The 19,923-nt window shown below is 47.7% G+C and overlaps 1 protein-coding gene across 2 annotated transcripts; it reads right to left on the reverse strand.

Moving 5' to 3' along the window:
* Window positions 1–1,284: 1,284 nt before the first annotated feature.
* Window positions 1,285–19,257, reverse strand: Pxmp4 (peroxisomal membrane protein 4). 2 transcript variants are annotated; one of them, NM_021534.3, is made up of 4 exons: window positions 19,044–19,200; window positions 11,729–11,791; window positions 7,692–7,890; window positions 2,571–3,619 (listed from the first exon to the last, which is right to left on the reverse strand). In NM_021534.3, exons 1-4 carry the CDS (start codon window positions 19,154–19,156, stop codon window positions 3,356–3,358), a joined length of 639 nt encoding a protein of 212 aa, NP_067509.1. In that variant the 5' UTR covers window positions 19,157–19,200; the 3' UTR covers window positions 2,571–3,355. The 2 variants fall into 2 exon arrangements, with proteins under 2 accessions (XP_017174644.1, NP_067509.1); XM_017319155.2 differs by lacking the exon at window positions 7,692–7,890 and having other exon boundaries at window positions 1,285–3,619; window positions 19,044–19,257.
* Window positions 19,258–19,923: the final 666 nt, after the last annotated feature.

Genomic DNA, 19,923 nt, shown 5'->3' on the forward strand with positions numbered 1-19,923 from the left:
TCTATACTGCCTCTTAGTGTATTGACTAGTAGCCAATTTTAGTTTGGGTTTTTCTCCAATAATAAAGCCCAAGACAAGGGTTTGTGTGCAAGTGACGCACTGTCCCAGCAGATGCAATGGATGTGGCGTTGAAGGAGATAGTTTCCACCATGGGCACCTGGAGTCCAGCCCTGCTTGGAGCTCTAGCAAGCAGCACGCAGAGTGTATGGAGGGTTATCTCTTCTGAGGGCTGGGAGCTGCCTGTGATGATATTTCTTAGTGCTGGCCTAATGCTGCTCAAGGGGCATATTAATCTCTAAAACTTCACACCTGCCGCAGAGTGGTAAATCAGGCACCAGGAGTGGGATCCCTCAGGCGGGGGTGGGGGGGTGGGGGTGGGGACACCGGAGTGGCGACTGGAGAAGCCAGGTATGAAGAGAAGAGAGGATGGCAGGGCTCCCCATCATCTAGACTAGACCTGCCTGGCAATGGCCGTCTCCTGACGGGCTCCAGCGCTGGTTCATCTTCCAGTTCCAGCAGAGAAAGCAGCTCTTCCAAACGATCTGCTCTGAACTCGCAGGGAACGGCCGTGGCTGAGAGCACTGGGGAGTCAGAGAGAGCCTCTGCTGCCCTGCAGCTCTGTGACTGGTCAGTGACCTGGGACAACTGCCATTCACCACCCCCTCAGCAAGCTGGCGGGGCTCCTAGAACAGTACCCACAGCTTGGGAAACTTATAAGACATACCTTGGACCAGCTCCAGACCCCCTGGGTCAGAATTTGCATTGTATTCATTCATTCATTCATCCACTCATTCATTCATGTGTTCATGAGATAGGGTCTCAGTCGTCCAGGCTTCCAACTTGCTTTGTAGCAGAAAATGACGTTGAGCTCCCTTCCTCTTGCCCCCACCTCCCAGGTGCTGTGAATATGGGCGTTTGTCTCCATGCCAGCCCAGAATCCGCACAGTGATGAGCACTCCAGCGACTCGAGTAGACTTCTACTGGTCATTTCAGTCACATAAAAAGACAGGAGGAGAGGGCACGGTGGAAGGAATGCACTGCACCAAACCAAGTGCCTCAAATCGGTAGCCTCCGGACCAGGCTTTTCTGAGAGCTGTTTTGTTCCTTCAGATGAATGGTTTTTAAAAATTCTGCCTGGCACACAATTCTCCAGTCCACTGTGCCCCATTCCCCCCCGTGCCATAGCACCCCAAGCACTTTCCATTTATGCCACCAAGAGCTCCTGTGAGCATCTGGGTTGGTGTCAAATGTCAGATGCTATAATCAACGACTGCAAAGCACGGCTAAGGTTTTCTAGGTTTAATGCGGGGCACTGAAGGAAACACGGGCTTCAAAGTCAGGCAGGCTGTTCAAATCATCCTGAGACCACATACCTGGAAAACATGGATCAGCGTGCATCCTTGCAAGGTTACTAGGGATTAAAGACAATCATATGCAAAGCAGTCAGGAGGAAGGAGAAACTCGCTATGCTGAAGTCACTGGTATAGTGGCTCTCAGGTGCTGCCAAGTGTCCAGGGTGGGCATCGGGTTAGCAGGGCTGGAGGTGCTGAGAGTTGGAGAGCCTTCCCCGGGGATGCATCACAGAGTGGGGGCAGGGCTCAGACTGTGTCTTTAGTTCCAGATTTTCAGTGTCCTCCGGAACCTTCTGTGAGGATAACCGTGTGACCTGGTGCACGCAGAACACACTGGCAGTGTTGAGGACATACTTCAAGAAAGGCTGTTACCAATCTTTTATATTAACATATGTAGCAATGGCACAGTTTGGGAAATATTGAGTTAAAATATACACGATTAAAGGTCTGAGGCTGGAGAAATGGCTTAGTGGTGAAAGGCACTTAGTTCACCAGGCAGTCCACGTCTTTAATCCCAACACTGGGAGGCAGAGGCAGTCTGAGTTCGAGGCCAGCCTGGTCTACAGAGTTAATTCCAGGACAGCCAGGGCTACACAGAGAGACCCTGTCTGGGGAAAAAAAAAAAAAAAAAACCTCAAACAATCATACAACAACAACAACAACAACAACAACAACAACAAACTTAAGTGCTCTTGCAGACGACCAAGACCAAGCTTCATTTCCCACATAGTGGCTCACAACACCCATACCCTCAGTTCCAAGGAACTCAGCGCCCTCTGCTGACTTCTGCTGGTACCACACACACGCATGGTACACAGATGTACATGCAGGCAAAATATATGATTAAGATTAATTTTACATGTTCTTTAATGTTTTATTATATTTTCATTTATTTATTGTATATGTGCGTGTGTGTGTGTGTGTGTGTGTGTGTGTGCACGTGTGCATGCACACATGCCAAGGCACACATGTGGGGGCAGAGGACAACTTGCAGGAGCTGGTTCTCTTCTTCCACCATGTCACCATGTAGAACACAGGGATCAAACTCAGGTCGCCAGGCTTGGCTGCAACCATCTTGACTCACTGAGCCATCTCCTTGGACGCCCACCCCCGCCTTTTTTTGAGACAGAGGTTGTTTGTTTGTTTGTTTTTTAATGTATCGCAGCCTGGCCTGGAGCTCACAACCCTACTGCCACAGCCTTTTTTTTTTTTTTTTTTGGTTTTCCGAGACAGGGTTTCTCTGTGTAGCCCTGGCTGTCCTGGAACTCACTCTGTAGACCAGGTTGGCCTCGAACTCAGAAATCTGCCTGCCTCTGCCTCCCGAGTGCTGGGATTAAAGGCGTGCGCCACCACTGCCCGGCCACAGCCTTCTTAATGCATCTCAAAAAATGTGGACACTTGAAGTTTTATTCTCAGTGCTGGTGATAGGATCCTGCGTCTCATACAAGCTTGACACGTGCTGTGCACGTGACTCATCTAGTGCTCCTATTTGACAGTAGGGCTCCAGAACTTCTCAGCAGAATAATTTAGACAAAGAATTTAGTTTTTTTTTCCCCTTTCAAAGTGTTTGTAACCTATTGCCCACTAGCAAGGAGCCCTCTGATATACAGTAGAGGGGAAGGGCCATCATATCCACCAGGAAGACACTCTCCTCGGAGGGTCCTCCCCTGAAGTGAATGACCTGAAGCTGAGAGGGGGTGAGTTTGCCCTGGCCTTACAGAAGTCGGAAGAGCATCTGGAATCAAGCCACAGACTCCTTAATGGGACCCAGCCACTTGCTACAGTACTCAAAAGTACTGGTAAGTGGAAAACTCAGTACTTTTACTTCAGCAAATGGGAGCCTGGGTTAATACAAGTTGGAGTGTGAGGATTATGACTTTGAGAAGGCAGGCTCCTCCACGAGGGTATGCCAACAGAACCATACCCTGAGCAGCTGCCTGGAAGGTGGGCTGCTGCCTGGAAGCTGTCTGGGCGGAGGAGTTCCTGAAGCACCTTGGACTGTGTTACTTGGAGGGGTGGCTCTTGTTGAAGATGAGGAAGTCTGAGAGGTCGTGCCACACGTTGCTGTCCTCGTAGAGGTAGGTCATGGAGGACTGTAGGGAGGGCTGCAGAGTGGGCCGGTGGTACTCAAAAAGCCACAGCACGAGCCCCCAAATCACCGCAGTGTGCAAGGGGAACGGGTCCCACTTGAGCGCAGGGATATAGCCCTTCTCCACACCCAGGCGGCACAAGGCGTACAGGACGCGTGAGGTCAGGTACATGTTGATCTGCAGGGAGGGAAATGCTCAGGGTTACTCGTCAGCACAGCCTCTGGGGACCTTCACCTGCCCACCCGACCACAAGCACTGGACATCCACCGCGCACTGGCTCTGTGACTTTCAAAGTTAACATGCAAGATGATTGATGTGGCATGGCTCAGACATCTTAATATTTCCCTTTCTTTCTTTTTTCTTTTCTTTTCTTTTCTTTTCTTTTTTCTTTTTTGGTTTTTCAAGACAGGATTTCTCTGTGTAGCCCTGGCTGTCCTGGAACTCACTCTGTAGACCAGGCTGGCCTTGGAGATCTTATAGATCCTCCTGCCTTTGCCTCTCAAGTACTGAGATTAAAGGGGAGCACCAATACACCTGGCTCCCTTATTAGAAGTTTTTAAAAATGAATTATATGCAGTTCAAAAATAAAATAAAATAAAATAAAAAGAGCCCCCAAGAAGAAAAAATAACATTTCGGATTTCCTTGAAATTCCATTTCTTTTTTCTTTGTGAAGCCAGCTGAGTGTATGGAATAAATTCCAGGCCAACAGGGGCTACATGCCAAGACCTTATCTCAGAGAAAGAAAAGTTACAGATGAGAGACATCCACAACGCATATCTGCAAGGCATCAGCACGTAGCCGGTCTGAAAAAAGTCTGCAGAGCTCGAAATAGTCTAACTGGAAAATGAGCAAAAGACATGAAAGTTTCATCAAAGAGGTTATACTGGTGGCAAGAAAATGATAACGAGGAGATGCCATCAGGGGAAGGCAGAGTCAGGACACAGTGAGATGCACTGTCACAATGGCTGAGATAGGGCCAGTGAGATGGTCTAGGGGGTGAGGGCGCTGGCAATAAGAGCCTGACAAGCTGGATTTGATCCCAGAGCCAACAGTGGGATCCCAGAACCAACTTCCAAGAGTTGTCCCTTGATCTCCACACATACACCATAGCAGGAGCATGCCTGCACTTATAATCATAGCACACGGACAGACAGACAGACATGCACACATGCACGCACACAAATAAAAATGTTAAAACATGGGTAAAATAGACTATGCAACTAACCAAATGTTAGCTGGGATGTGGAGAAAGTAGCCGAGCCATTCCTAGCTCCCTGGTGAGAATGATAATCCCTCTGGAAAACAGCTTGGCAGAGGGTTGTTGGGGTTTTTCTTTTTCTTTCTTGGCAGGTTGTTAAAACCAAGCGTGCATATACCACACAACCCACAATTACACTCTTGGGCTTTTATCCCAGAAAAACTAAAACTTATGTTGATAAAAGAATCTATACAAGAGTGTTCTTCTCAGCTCTACTTATAATATTCCAAAGCTAGAAACTGCCCAAATGTCCTTCAGCAAATGATTAAAAAAACAACAACCCCGTGGTACTCCTATACTGCTTAGGAATGAAAAGGAATAAATTAAGCCAGGCCGCCTGGCCATGGCTATAACTCCAGAGCCCTGGAGGCTCAGGGAGAACTCAGGACTCAAGGCCATCTTGGGCTACAGAGCAAGATGCTGTAAGAAAACTGAGATAGCTGGTTGGGGGGGACACTGCCAACAGTCCAAATGCTGTACGCTGAGTTTGAGAACAGCCTGGGTAACATGAGACCTTGTCTCAAAAAATAAAAGGGCCTGGAGAGATGGCTCCGAAATTGGGAGCAGTGCTGTTCTTACAGAGGACCCAGGTTCAGTTCCCAGCACTCACATGGTGGCTCACTACTTTGTGTAACTCCTGTTCCAGGGCATCCAACACCCATTTTTGGCTTCCCAGGTACCAGACATATATATGGTGCACACACACACATATGCAGGCAAACACTCCAAAACATTAAAAAAAAATTTGTTTTTAAAAAAGAAGGAGCCAGGTGGTGGTAGAGCATGCCTTTAAGTCCCTGCACTCAGGAGGCAGAGGCAGGCTGATCTCTGAGTTTGAGGCCAGCCTGGTCTTCATAGTTCCAGGACAGCCAGGTCTAAAGAGAAACCCTATTTTGAAAATCCTTTAAAAAAAAAAAAATCTGGGGCTGGAGAGATGGCTCAGCGGTTAAGAGCACTGGCTGTTCTTCCAGAAGACCCATGTTCATGTCACAGCGTCCACACAGCAGCTCTCAAGCATCTGTAACTCCAGTTCCAGGAGATCCAATGCCCTCTTCTGGCCTCCATGGATACCAGGTACACATATGGTACACAAACACACATGTAGGCAAAACACCCATATATAAAAAGGACCTCAGAAAACTTCCTTACAAAATGAAAATGGCTGGGCAGTGGTGGCGCATGCCTTTAATCCCAGCACTTGGGTGACAAAGGGAGGCGGGTTTCTGAGTTTGAGGCCAGCCTGGTCTCCAAAGTGAGTTCCAGGACAGCCAGGGCTACACAGAGAAACCCTGTCTCAAAAAACAAAACAAAACAAAATGAAAATGCTTCCACAACCTGACACATGTACCAACTGCCACAGTGTATGATGGCCCAAGGCCAGTCCTCTTCCCATCTCCATGCAATGGGCATGGCCCTGGCGCGAGCATGGGCAGCAGCGACTGGCTCTGTCAGCAGCCTGAGGTACAGGGATGGGGAAGAGGACCTTTCTTTTGCATCCATTTTCTGATTTGATCACAATGTCTCTGAGCACCTGGGAGCAAGCCAGGCAGAGTCTGTCCTTTTATCAGATACTGGTCATCCACACTGTCTTTCCTATGTGACCTGGGCACATTTTTCTTCCTGAAGAATCAGTCTATTTCATCTCAGCTACCAAGTTTGCAAAAATAGAATAGTGATCCATGGTATTCAAGAGCTTTAAAAAATTTATATTTCATTTCTTATTATTTTATTTTAGGGGGTGCAGGATGAGTTTCCCATTAGATCAAAGGAAAACCTTCAGGAGGTGGTTCTACTTCATGTGAGTCCCAGGAATCAAATTAAGTTGTCAGATTTAATGGCAGGCAACTTTACCTGCTGAAGCACCTCACAAGCCACACAGAGAGACCCTGTCTCAAAACCAAAGAAACAAACAAGCTCTTCCTGTCCTGGAACTTACTACGTAGAACAGGCTGGCCTCTAACTCACACAGATCCTCCTGCCTTTGCCTTCTGAGTGCTGACACTCCTCAAGGTCTTTGAATGTACACAAGACATTAAACATAACCTGTGTCATTTCTAGTATGACAAAGTCTTTGTAGGTGACCCTGGATAGAGGCTTAGTGATTTGATTCATCTTTGCAGAGAACCAGCTTTTCTCTTTTGATTTCCCATTTTCAATTTCACTGAGTTCTGCTTGTTTGTTTTAAGATGCAGCCCAGGCTGGCTTCAAATCAGGGCATTAGTCTCTCAGTGTACTGCCACATCCAGGTCAAAGTATATTTAAGAAAAAAAAAATTAGGCTGGAGAGATGACTCAGCACTTGCTGTTTTTGCAGAGGACAGAGTTCGATTCCCAGCACCCACATAGGGCAGCGGCACACAACTCCAGCTCGAGATAACACCCTCTTCTGGCCTCTATGCACACCCACACACAGGTACACACCCTACACAGAGGCACACACATAAATAATAAAGTCTGTATACCATCCAGGTGATACATATCTGTAATCTCAGAACCTGGAACAATGGAAGACCATCAGGAGTTCAATCCAAGCCTCAGCTACATAGCAAACTCAAGGCCTGCCTGAAAAAGATGAAACCTGTCCCAACCACCACCACCACCACCACCACCACCACCAAGAAGATCGTTGCCCCAAAGAGCAGCAGACACATTGATGTGGGGAACCCTTGGATTCCAGCTGTGGTTTGGTTTACAAATAGGGAAAACTGTGCAGGGTGGTACTGACACATGCTTTTAAAGCCAGAACACAGGAGAAAAAGGCAAGTAGGTCTCTACGATTTCAAGGCCAGCCTGGTCTACAGAGTAAGGTGTACAAGGGTATACAGGGAAACCCTGTCCCAAAAAACACCCCCCCCCCTCGCCGTGGGCAAATTCAGGGACAAATGACACAGACACAAGGCCACATGGGAACTGGAGATTCTTAAGACCTTAAACACAGATGCCAACCAAAAGATACCCCACTGGCCCCATCCATCTCCGGAAAGCCTTTACCTGGCTATTAATGTTATTGTTCTCTCCAAACAGCAGGAGCCCCCCGATGAAGGCAGCCAGGAAAGAGTGCATCTGGTGGGTCTCGCCTTGCACATGGGACTGTAGGGCATGGAGACTCTTATAGGCAAACACAAAGCAGGCTAGGTTCCGAGAGTGGATGTACGTGGCTTTCAGAATGGCCTGAAGCTTCTCTCTGAGACTGCACAAACAGAAAGCCCCCATGAGTGCAGGCCCAGCTGGTCCAGGCAGGTTTCTCGGATGTACACACAGATCTGAACTAGGCCAGGGTGCTCCAGGTCCTCAGGGCATAGATAGCTCTCTCTGCAGACTGGAGTCACTCCCTGACACCTCGAGTTAGTGAGTACCTGCCCTTCCCCTTCCTCACCTGTCCTGCATGGCTCTCAGCACCACTTAGCATGTGTAAGCTGCTTTATGAAGCTCTCCTGTCCTCAGTATAAGACCCTGCAGAGCAGAGTCCAGATTCTGTTTGTTTGTCTTAAGGGCACAGAACTGAATCTGGCACACAGTAGGTGCTCAACAAATGGAAGAGGTAAGTGAACAAATGAGCACCTACTACGAGCAGGATCTGCAGATTGAATCCTGAGAAAGGACTTGACAACAGGCTGTCTTGGAATCTGCTGGGCAGGAAGGAATCGGTGAGAAGAGCATCCTGCTTTCTAGGCAGAAGACTCAGTACACAAAGGCCCCAAGGACAGACACAGAGGATGGGAGCGAAGCAACGGAGAGAGGCCAGTGTGGTATGAACAGGGGCTGGGTGTGGAGAAGGGGGAGTGAGGTCAGCCAACTGCAACTGCTCCTCCTTTTGATACAAAGAACTAATTTCAACCCATCTTCTTTTTAAAGGGTGTGTGTGAAAGGGGGTGTCTTGCTCGCATGTGAGTACCTACAGAGACCAGAAGAGGGCACCAGATTCTCTGGACCCAGAGTTACAGGGAATTGTGAGCTGAAGGTGTGTGGGGTGCCAGGAACCAGATCCCAGTCCTCTATAAGATCAACAGACATTCGCAATGGCCAAGCCATCTCTACAGTCCCACTAGAGGGCAGCAAAGACAACCCAGGGAGAGAGCAGAGTGTACGGCCCAATTCTAGACAAGGACATGGTGGAAATCTGTCAGGTGACTGGGAAAAGCCAGCAGCAGCTGGTTCTTGGCTCTTGAGGACATGGGACCCATGAGTACTTTTGTTTGTTTATGGGCTAGCTGGTTGATGTTTTGAGACAGGGTCTCTTTATGTAGCCCTGGCTGTCCCAAAACTCACTACACAGAACAGTCTGTTTGGAACTCAGAGATCCGCCTGCCTCTGCCTTCCAAGTGCCGGGATTAAAGGAGCATGCCACCATGTCCAGCTATGAATGCCATTTTTAAAGCAAGAAAGTTGGATTTCAGCTGGGCATGGTGACACATCCCTGTAATCCTGCGTGAAACAGGAAGATTGGGAGTTGAGGGCCAGCCTGAGCTATGGAGCAAGACCCTGTCTTAAAAACCAAATCAAAGGGTTGGCCAGATGGCTCAGCAGGTAAGAGCACTGATTGTTCTTCTGAAGGTCCTGAGTTCAAATCCCAACAACCACATGGTGGCTCACAACCATCTGTAATGGGATCTGATGCCTCTTTGTGTGTGTCTGAAGACAGCTACAGTGTACTCATATATACATTAAATAAATAAATAAATAAATAAATCTTTAAGGTACAAACAAACAAATGAAAAAGTAAGGCCAGACAGTGTGTTGCTTGCCTTTAATCCCAGCACTTGAGAGGGCAGAGATATGTGGACCTCTGTGTGAGGCCATCCTGGTCTGTACAGTGAGACTCTGCCTCCAAATCCAAAACCAACCAAACCAACCCTGAAAAAAAGAAGTAGCTGGCAGTGATCTTCCCTTGAAAATGTCTCGGGGCCTGACTGTTGTCTTCCCAGCCTCCACCCGGCTCTGGGCTGCCACATTCCATGGCTTCTGCTTTTGTGTGGTTCCTTCTTCTCTCTCCAAGCTGGTCTCAACCAGGCAGTAAATGTCTCCATGCTGTTACACATTTGGAAGCCACGAAAACTCATTTTCCCAGCTATTTGGGAGGCTGAGGTGGGACTTGAGCCTTGAACTGGGAGGGCAGGCTGATAACAAAGCAAGACTCCATCTCAAGGAGCAAAAAGGAATTGACACATGGGATGCTTCCCACAAGGGGCTGGCAAGGTGGCTCAGAGGTTAAGAGCGCATACTGCTCTCACAGAGGACCCGAGTTCGGTTCCCAGCACTCATGGCAGGGTTCAGCCCCAAGGGGCACCTGCATTCACGTGCACATATTCAGAGATATATAATTAAAAATAAAAATAAATCTTAAAAAAAAAAGCAACCTGCAGGAAGTCAAACAGTGGCATGCCCCTGCTCCAGTGTCAGTTTTCTGTCCTCACTTAAAACCAAGCTCCTTTTTCAGGCCTAGGCCTGGCCTGGTTCCCGCTGTGACCCTCGGATAGCCTCTCCCTTTCAACTATTTGCTGGCTGACTTCTCTGCTGACTTCAGGCAGGCATGTGCCCACCGCCCCTGGCCTCCTGCTCTGCTACCTCCTGCAGGAGGATGAATCTGAGTAGGGCGGGGACCCATGTCTGCTTCGCTTACGGCTCTCTCCTCAGCAGCCCAAACGATGTCCAGCTCATAACAGGCATTCCCTACATACCTGGGGACCGAATGAATAAGTTCAGGTTTTACAAAATGATTTGGGCCAGGCATGGTGGCACATACCAGGAACGCAGACCTCTGTGAGTTCAAGGCCAGCCTGGTCTATAAAATGAATTCCAGGACAGCCAGGGCTACATAGAGAAACCCTGTCTTGAAAAACAAAAACCAACCAACCAACCAACTAACCAACAAAAACGATGTGGGACCTTGTCTCAAAAGCAAAACTGAATAAAACAAAAAGACCTGGAGGGACTGGGGCTATAGCTCAGATGTGCAAGTGGGGGAAGGAGAAGGGGAGGAGGGAGAAAGGGAAAGATGAGACTGGGAGGGCAAAAAGCCCTGACAAAGATAAGTAAGATAAAAAGAAAATGTCAAAACAGAAAACTTGCAACTTAGACTTAACCCACCCTCTGAGTAATGATTTATTTTGGATATATTTATTTTCTATTTTATGTGTACAAGTGTTTTGCCTGCATGTTTGTATATCACATGAGGTGCCTGTAGACCTCAGAAGAAGGTGTAGGAGTCCTTGGGACTGGAGTGACAGATGACTGGGAACCACCACGTGAGTGCTAAGAGCTAAATTCAGGGGGCCTGGAGAGATGGCTTAGCGGTTAAGAGCACTGACTGCTCTTCTGAAGGTCCTGAGGGCTCACAACCATCCGTAATGAGATCTGACACGCTCTTCTGGTGTGTCTGAAGACAGCTACAGTGTACCTATAAATAATAAATAAATAAATTTTTAAAAGAAAAAAAAAACAATTAAACTCAAGTCTTCCGAAAAACCAAGTGCTTGTAAGCAATGGCGCCATCGCTCCAATCCCTAGGTAGGATTCTTAGGATTCTTGTAAGCTGCAGGTGTGTCTAAAGCCACAAAACCTGAACTGCGGTGAATCCTCTGAGTAAGGCCATGAAAGAGGAGCTATAGAAACTCAGAAGAAGGCGGGGACACTGAAGCTGGTGAGGGGAGAACAGAAAGTGATTTCCAGAGGTCTGGACAGGTCTCCAAGAAGAAAATAAAGGCTTGCTAGAGGAAGGCAGTATTCCTGGAAATGAGCATGCACAGGCAAATGTGTGGGAGTGGAAGTGCCAAATCACGTGCCTGGAACAGAGCCTGTGTGCCAAGGAAGCCCACATGGGACGTTGCAGGATATGGCTGTGGCCAGACCTGACAGCTGGATAGTGAGGAGCCACAGGCATTTTTCAAGTAGGGGACATAGAATCAGAGTTGGCTTTTAGGAAGAATAGGGGCACAGGAAAGCTAGTCCCAGCTAAGAAAACACCATAGCCATGCCGGCCTAAGGGCTGGGCACGTTCTCTTCCCAGTGGTAAGCAGAGAGGTAGGTACCTGCCGCTCCTGAAGAGAAAGGTCATCACCAGTGCATGAGGGGCCCGGATTTTGACTCCATAGCTGCAGAAACAGAAGAAAACAGTCACTGAACCACTGCTGTAGAAGGTTGCAGGTTCTCCCTTGGACCCCTGGTCCTCTCCCCACCCCCAGTTCAGATACCCCATGGGAGAGGAAATAATGTTGGCTCTCCATTTATATCTGGACTCAAGTTCTAGACCTTCCTGGTACAGTGACCTTTGGCTTATCTTTACCTTCTCCGAGCCTCGGTTTCCCCCAACTAAAAAGGAATGCAAAACCTTAAAGGGATGGGTATAATTCTAACATGAGAGAAAATGAAGTATGCAAAAGATGGTCACCATTCCTGCTCACCTGGCTTTGCAGAGACACACCCTCAGCTCCTTTGTGTAACTATAGCCAGGTCCATCTTTTATTAATTTCAAGTTTGATTTATTATTGTTCTTACTAATACTGCTTTTATTACATTCATTCGTTGACACAGAAATCTTTCTATGTAGCACTAGCTGGGCTGGAACTCAACGTGTACACCAAGCCAGCCTCAAGCTCAGAGAGGCGGATCGTGGTGGTACACACCTTGGATCCCAATGGGGTCTCTCTGAGTTTAAGACCAGCCTGGTCTGCATAGTCAGTCTTGAAGCCTTGACTTCCAGAGAAGTCAGGGCTACAAAGTGAGACCCTGTCTCAAAAACAGACCATCATCACCAAAAACAACAAGAACAACAAGAACAAGAACAACCACCACCTCTCAGGAAGGCCTGGAGACATGGTGCACATCTTTAGTCCCAACACTTGGGTAGCAGAGGCAGACTCCTGCAGGTTCAGATCTCTCCCAGTTCAAAGCCAGCCTGCTCTACAAAGGAAGTCCCAGAATAGCCAAGACTGTTATATACAGAAACCCTGTCTTGAGAAACAAAAAACAATACAAAACAAAAAACCTCATAGTGACTTGTCTGCCTATACCTTCTGAGTGCCGGAATTAAAGGTGAATGCCACCATACCAAGAACTTTATTTTTAGTTTTTTATTATTATTGTTGTTGTTGTTTTGATAAATTAAAAATGTATTTTTGTGTGTACGTGTGGTCATGTATGCTGGTTTTTACATTAACTTGACACAAGTGATAGTAATTTGAAAGACAGGATCCTCAATGAGAAAACACCTTCATATGATCAGGCTGTGGGCCAGCAAACCTATGGGGCATTTTCTTAATTAGTGAGTGATGGGGGAGGGCCCAGGCCATGGGTAATGATGATCCTGGTTTCTATAAGAAAGCAGGCTGAGCAAGCCATGAGAAGCAAGCCAGCGGCACCCCTGCAGGCTTCTGCATCCGCTCCTGCCTCCAGGTTTCTGCTTGGTTTCAGTTCCTGCCTTGGCTTCCTTCAGTGGACTGTAACTTAGGCTATGAAAACCAAATAAACCCTTTCTAAGTTGCCTTTGGTCATGGTGTTTCATCACAGCAGCAGTAACCCTAAGATACACTTTCACCCTTATTGCTACAGCTGAGTCTAGCCTTATGAGTCCTAAACTCCCTTGACGGTCCAGGGGGACAATGGTTGTAAGCCACATACTGTTGCTACCTGAATATATAGGAATATTCACTGTAGGCTTCAAAACAGAGGAGCTCCAGCACTTGGGAGGCAGAGGCAGGTAGATCTCTGAGTTTGAGGCCAGCCTGGTCTACAGAGCAAGTTTCAGGATAGCCAGGGCTACACAGGAAACCCTGTCTCAAAAAAAAAGCAGGCAGTGGCAGGGGGGTAGGGGTGGGGCTAGGGAGGGACTCCACCGACACACACCTTTAGCCTGGTACTTACACGAAAGAGCAAATGGCTGGAATCAGGCATGGGGTAGATGGCTCAGGAGGTAAAGTGCTTGCACAGTAAGCATGAGGACCCAATAGCAGTGGACCCCAGACCAGACCATGGGGACAGAGGTGGCCAGGCCTGGCCAATGGATGAGCTCCAGGCTCAGCGACAGACACTGCCACAAAAGCCAATTCAGAACGTGATGGAGGACGAGAACTAATGTCAACCTCTGGCCTCAACCCTGATCCCGTGAGTCCACATGAGCACGTACGTGAGAGAGGTACAGAGAGTGAGGGTCGGAGAATGGGTTTCCCTCTCTGTTTTCATCTTACACGTGAGGAACGAGGGCCAGAAGAGACTGAGAGGAAACCCAGCTGAGTGTGGTGGTGCATGCCTTTAGGCCTTTAACCCCAGCACTTGGAGGCAGAGGCAGGCAGATCTGTGCACGTTCAAAGCCAGCCTGGTCTACACGGAATTCCAGATCAGCCAGGGCTACATAAAGAGACTCTGACTCAAAAAATCCTCTAGATTGGAACTGAGAAATTATTATACTACAAGGCAAATAAAGGAATCTTTATTTATCTTCCCCCTCTGCCTGGCAACCACTGAGATGGCTCAGTGGGTAAGAACTGTTGCCCTTGCAGAGGACTTGAGTTCAGTGCTCAGCACCACACGGTAGGTTACGACCATCTATATCTGCAGGGGATCTCACATGCTCTTCTGACTTCACATGGCACACGAGCACACATGTACGCAAAGCATTCACACACACACAAAATATATCGTAGAAACTAATTAATTGGGGGAGTGGGTGGGTAGGGGAGTGGGGGTGGGTGGCTATGGGGGACTTTTGGTATAGCATTGGAAATGTAAATGAGCTAAATACCTAATAAAAATGGAAAAAAAAAGAAACTAATTAATTTAACGGTTTTTAAAAAGAGAAAACCGAGGCCAGAAGAGATGAAGAATCACTCAATATTCAGACTAAAGCCTTAGGATTTGAGCCAGAGGACATGACCACAGAAAGTGTCATGGCTGACAAGGTTCCCCGAGGAGGATCCAGGGAGAGCAGAAACTGGAGGAGATGTACAAAGCCCTCATGGGGGAGATGCCTGCTGCCTCTGGGGTTTACAAGAGCAACGTGGAAAAGTGTGAGCAGTGTAGCAAAGACGGTAAGGTGAGGATGGTACTCTATAAGTTAACATTTCCAAAGAAAAACCATTAAAGTGGGGGGTTAGATGTGTTTGTGTGTGCATACAACACTCTGGAGGAAGACACAAGAGACTCACACAGGGTCCATCTCTACAGAGGGACTGAGGTCAGAGAACATTTAACTTTTCTTTAGAGTTGGGACGGAACTCGGGGCCTCTTGCCTGCTAAGTGAGTGCCCTTGACTTTTGTGAATGAGTTGCCTAACTTTTAAAAGATGAAAGGAAAGGGAAAATGTAAAGGTAACAACTTTAAATGCTGTTTTTGTTGCAGAAGGCAGCAGGATGCTTTTTTTTATCTTCTCCTCTGCCTGGCAGTGGGCAGGAAGTTCCCATCTCTGTCCCTGTGGCCGTTCTGCCCCCAGCACCTTCAAAACCTTATCTTCTTCTCCTACACAGAGGCTTTAAGCCTCCGGCCGGCCGGCAGCCAGAACCTTCCTTTTATGCCGGTGACATACAGCCTGTCCTCAAGTCCCTGACAAGCCCCTTCTTGGAATCCTCAAATTCAGATGAGATGTGTTACATCATACCTGTGGTATCAGAAACTGTTTGGCTGAGACAGGAGGACCTTGGCTTTCAGGTTAACCTACGCTACACAGTGATACCCTGGTTGGTTGTTGGTTTGTTTGTTTGGTTAGTTGGTTTGGTTTTTTGTTTTGTTTTGTTTTGTTTTTAATTAAGGTAGAGGTTAGAATGATGTCTAGGTCAGTAAAGTGTTTGCCTTAGAAGTGTGAAGGCCTGAATTTGGAAACCCTGGAACCCTCGTAAAAAGCAAGGCATAGTGCTGGGGACCTGTATCCAAAGGAACGGTGAGATGAAAGGTGGAGAATCTTGGAGGTGGATGGCCAACTAGCCATCTGGTGACATTCCAGGCCAGTGAGACCCTTTCTCAAACAAAAAGTGGAGGAAATGACAGTGAGACAGTCCTTGGACCTTCACATGTGCAGGCACACTGTACGTGAGGGCAAGCCACATGTGTGAACGAGTCGGTGCAAATTAAGTGTTCACAAAGGGGTGGTGAGATGGCTCAGCGGGTAAATAAATCTTTGGGCTGGAGCAAGCAGAGTTGACGAGTGAGCAGAGGTCCTAAAAAAATTCAATTCTTAACAACTACATGAAGGCTCATAACCATCTGTACAGCTACAGTGTACTCACGTACATTAAATAAATAAATAAATCTTTTTTTTTTTTAAAAGTGTTCACAAAGTTCAAACATCCCAGTCATCCTGGTTGGCCTCTTTAAACTGACCACAACTCTTCATAAACACAACACTTTTCTCTCACCTCCAGGCCTTTGTTGAAAGCCTTCCCATGCCTAGAATGCCATTTTCTCCCTGGAAAACTCCAATTTGGCTTCCAGAACGTCACCACCACCTCCCCTAAAAAGCATTGCTGAATACTACTTTGCATGGTGTGGTATTTGTTTGTTTCTTGGGGGTTTGTTTTTTGCTTTGCTTTGTTTTCTGTTATAGAGTCTTGCTACTCAGCCCAGGCTCTCCTCAAACTCTCAATCCACTTGCCTCCAAAGCTTTATGATTACAAGTGTGCACTGCCAGAAGCTGGAGAGATGGCTCCGTGGGTAAGAGCACTGACTGCGCTTCCAAAGGTCCGAAGTTCAAATCCCAGCAACCACATGGTGGCTCACAACCATCCGTAACGAGATCTGATGCCCTCTTCTGGTGCATCTGAAAACAGCTACAGTGTACTGACATATAATAATAAATAAATCCTTTTGTGTGTGTGGGGGGGGGGGTTGTTTTGTTTTGTTTTGTTTTCGAGACAGGGTTTCTCTGTGTAGCCCTGGCTGTCCTGGAACTCACTTTGTAGACCAGACTGGCCTCAAACTCAAAAATCCGCCTGCCTCTGTCTCTGCCTCCCAAGGGCTGGGATTAAAGGAGTACACCACCACCGCCCGGCCAATAAATAAATCTTTAAAAACAAAACAAAAACAAGTGTGCACTGCCATGCTCAGCCTTGTCACACTAGCTTGTGAGACTTCCCCTTGGATGTATGGTCCTTGTAAGAGAGTCAGAGCATTGGTCCCACTCACAAGTATTGAGATCCCCGCCTTGGGGACCCAGGATTGGCTGAGTTTATAGTTTTAATTTTATGGAGGAGGAAACCAAAACCAGAAGAGACAAAGAATAATCCAGCTTTTATAACGAAAGCATTGGGATTAGAGCCCAAGCACTTGACCCTTAGAAAGTGTCTGTACTGTCTGGGAAGGTTCACCGAGAACAGGAAGACACAGTGTCATAGGGTTAGCTGTACAAAGACCATATTGAGCAACGCTTGGCACAGGGGCCAGCTCCTGCTTTGTACAGTGCATACCTGGTAAAGAGGCTACTAATGTTACCTTAGGGTTCATCCCATCCTGGTCAAAGTGTCCTATATGACCTGGCCAGATTCAGTAGGACCCAATTTCTACCTGACTCTGTATGCATTTTGAGTTTGAATCCTGACTGTAATGCTGACATGATGTGACCAGGAGAGCTCGACAGACCTCCCCCATAAATCACATTCCACCCATCTGCGAGGCAGAGACAAGAGTGATTCCTAGTTTTCAAATATCCATAAAGGAGAATTTGAATGCCTATAACAGCGAGTACCAGAACACACAGAGGACAATCTAGATAAAGATGTCCATCCTTGTGAAGTTCTTTTTGTGGCTGTTGTTGAGGCGGGGTCTCACAATGTAGCACAGGATGACCCAGCATCTTCAGTGTTGAGGATGTACACCACCCTAGACTGATGGAGCTTGCTTTCTTTCTTTCTTTCTTTCTTTCTTTCTTTCTTTTTTTCCCGAGACAGGGTTTCTCTGTACAGTCCTGGCTGTCCTGGAACTCACTTTGTAGACCAGGCTGGCCTTGAATTTAGAAATCGGCCTGCCTCTGCCTCCCAAGTGCTGGGATTAAAGGTGTGCACCACCACGCCCGGCTGAAGCACAAGCACACTTACTTTCTTTCTTCCTTCCTTCCTTCCTTCCTTCCTTCCTTCCTTCCTTTCTTTCTTTTTTTAAATAAATCTTTTTTTTTTAAAGATTTATTTATTTATTATATGTAAGTACACTGTAGCTGTCTTCAGACACTCCAGAAGAGGGCGTCAGATCTCATTACAGATGGTTGTGAGCCACCATGTGGTTGCTGGGATTTGAACTCTGGAAGAGCAGTCTGGGTGCTCTTACCCACTGAGCCATCTCACCAGCCCTGGAGCACACTTTCTAATGAGAGACATGGACCAGGAAAAAGATCATCCAGTGTCTGATGACAGGTACTATAGAGAAAGAGGGTGAGGAACAGGAAGCAGTGATCTGAAAAGGGTTCGTGAGCCAGGCAGACAGCGTACCTGTACCAACATCCGTCAGCGGACAGACAGACACACACCAGGGACTGTACTCTCCATTTCACACATCGCCTCAATCCTCAAACAGTATAGAAGTGCTCTGGGGGACCCATTTTCTAGAAAGTGAGACCCAGAAAGCCAAAATGGTTTGTTCGAGATCAAGATCATGGTAGCTGACACCAGGTTTTTTTAAGTCCTGGCAGTTGACATACTCACCACCATGCCACACACTGCTACCAGCTCCTAGAGATAGAGACTTTGGTTTCTTCTCTGAGAGTCACTGCTCACGCAGTGAGAGCAGCCCCTCACTAACTGCTAAGGGATGAGGGTTAACGAGGCTGGAACTCCCATCTGGGCACCAGTCAAGCAAAACGACCCCAAGATCTCCTCTCCTACCTAGGAGGGAAGGAGAGCAATTTACCTAGCAAACATTAGCTACTTTTTCTTACATACAATCACTGTCACTTCTCACGAGACCCCAGTGAAAATGAAGGGTGAGGTGAAGTCACATATAGATGTGAACCTGTTAGGAACTTTACTGAGGGAACCTATGAGGCAGTAGGTGACCACTTGCTTGCTAAAGGACAAAGTCCAGTTTCTTTTGTGTATACAGAGCCACAGAAGCCAAGTAGGCCAAAGGGGACAAGGTAAGATGAGATGAATTAGACCCAATGAGGGGATACAGGTGCTGAGGAGGCAACTAAGCCAAGAGTGCCAGGTTGGAAAGGACAGAGGACCTAGAAGCAAGACAGAGGAAGCCCCAGTTTAGGACTGGTAAGGTGACTGGAACCCTGAAACCTACGTCTGCTGCACCAACGGGGCACTGAAATATACAGACATCTGAGGCCTAGAGAGAGCACAGCTCAGGGGCCCCGGGCCTCGAACTCGCGACCCCAGTTAGGCCCGTCCTTTAGCTCCAGCCGCACTCTGCGGCCCTACTCACACAGCCCCGTTCCGGAAGCCCTTTATCACGGCCAGCGCAGCGTGGTAGCGGCGCTGGCGCAGCAGCTTGTTGACGGCCTGGAGAAGAGCCTGTAGCTGCGGTGGGGCGGCCATAGCACCGGAGCACTCGGTCAAGGGTCCTGGCTGGCCAAGAACTGACAGCCCTGGGCTCTGGCTACACAGCTCTCCGCACTGGAGAGCCCCGCCCTGCCGTTGTGTCCATAGGCTGAGTCTGCCGTCAATCATAGAAGAGAGCCAGTCATAGAGCTCATTTGTCTGCAATGGGCTGAGAAGTGCTTACTCTTCGAAATATCTGTCTGATTGGAAGAGAAAGGAGAGTCGGTAACCAATCACCATGACTCAGAAGGTCTCACGCAGGATTTGCCCAATGAGAAGGCAGTTTTCTTAGGGAGAAGTTTGTTTAATTGTGGGCTTGGGAGGGGTTTGCTGTTCTCTTTCGAGTTGGAATGGGTGGTGTTTGGAAGTGACGTTGGACTTGTCACTTGTCACACTTGATAATTTCGATTGCCTAGCGAGTATCACAGCTAACTTCTCAGGACAGAAATTGCATGCCACTCTTGTCGTTTGGTGCTTTAAGACAGAATCTCTTATAGCCCAGGCTAGTCTTAAACTAGGATCCCCTTGCCTCCACCTCCCACATGCTGGGTACCTTTTTCTACTTATTTTTAAAATACAAACTCCCAGGCACCCCCAGGAGCAGACCTACTTACGTGACTGCCAGTCTTTGCCTCCCGTTTCACATCTGCTCTTCTCTCTAGTCTACTGACTTAGTTTCCATTCCTTGAGTATGCCAAGAACCCCTCAGCTTCAAAGGAGTTACATCTGATATTTCCCTTTTTGAAGCACATTCTTTGTACTTC

This window comes from Mus musculus, chromosome 2 (assembly GCF_000001635.26).
Source record: "Mus musculus strain C57BL/6J chromosome 2, GRCm38.p6 C57BL/6J".
NCBI lineage: Eukaryota > Metazoa > Chordata > Mammalia > Rodentia > Muridae > Mus > Mus musculus.

Excerpts from the sequence above, each read along its gene's own strand:
- Pxmp4 (NM_021534.3), bottom strand. The coding sequence starts at position 19,156 with ATGGCCGCCCCACCGCAGCTACAGGCTCTTCTCCAGGCCGTCAACAAG. Across the intron at positions 11,792-19,043 it reads GGCTTCCGGAACGGGGCTGT|CTATGGAGTCAAAATCCGGG; the intron begins GTGAGTAGGGCC and ends CTGTTTCTGCAG. Across the intron at positions 7,891-11,728 it reads TTTCTCTTCAGGAGCGGCAG|TCTCAGAGAGAAGCTTCAGG; the intron begins GTACCTACCTCT and ends CTGTTTGTGCAG.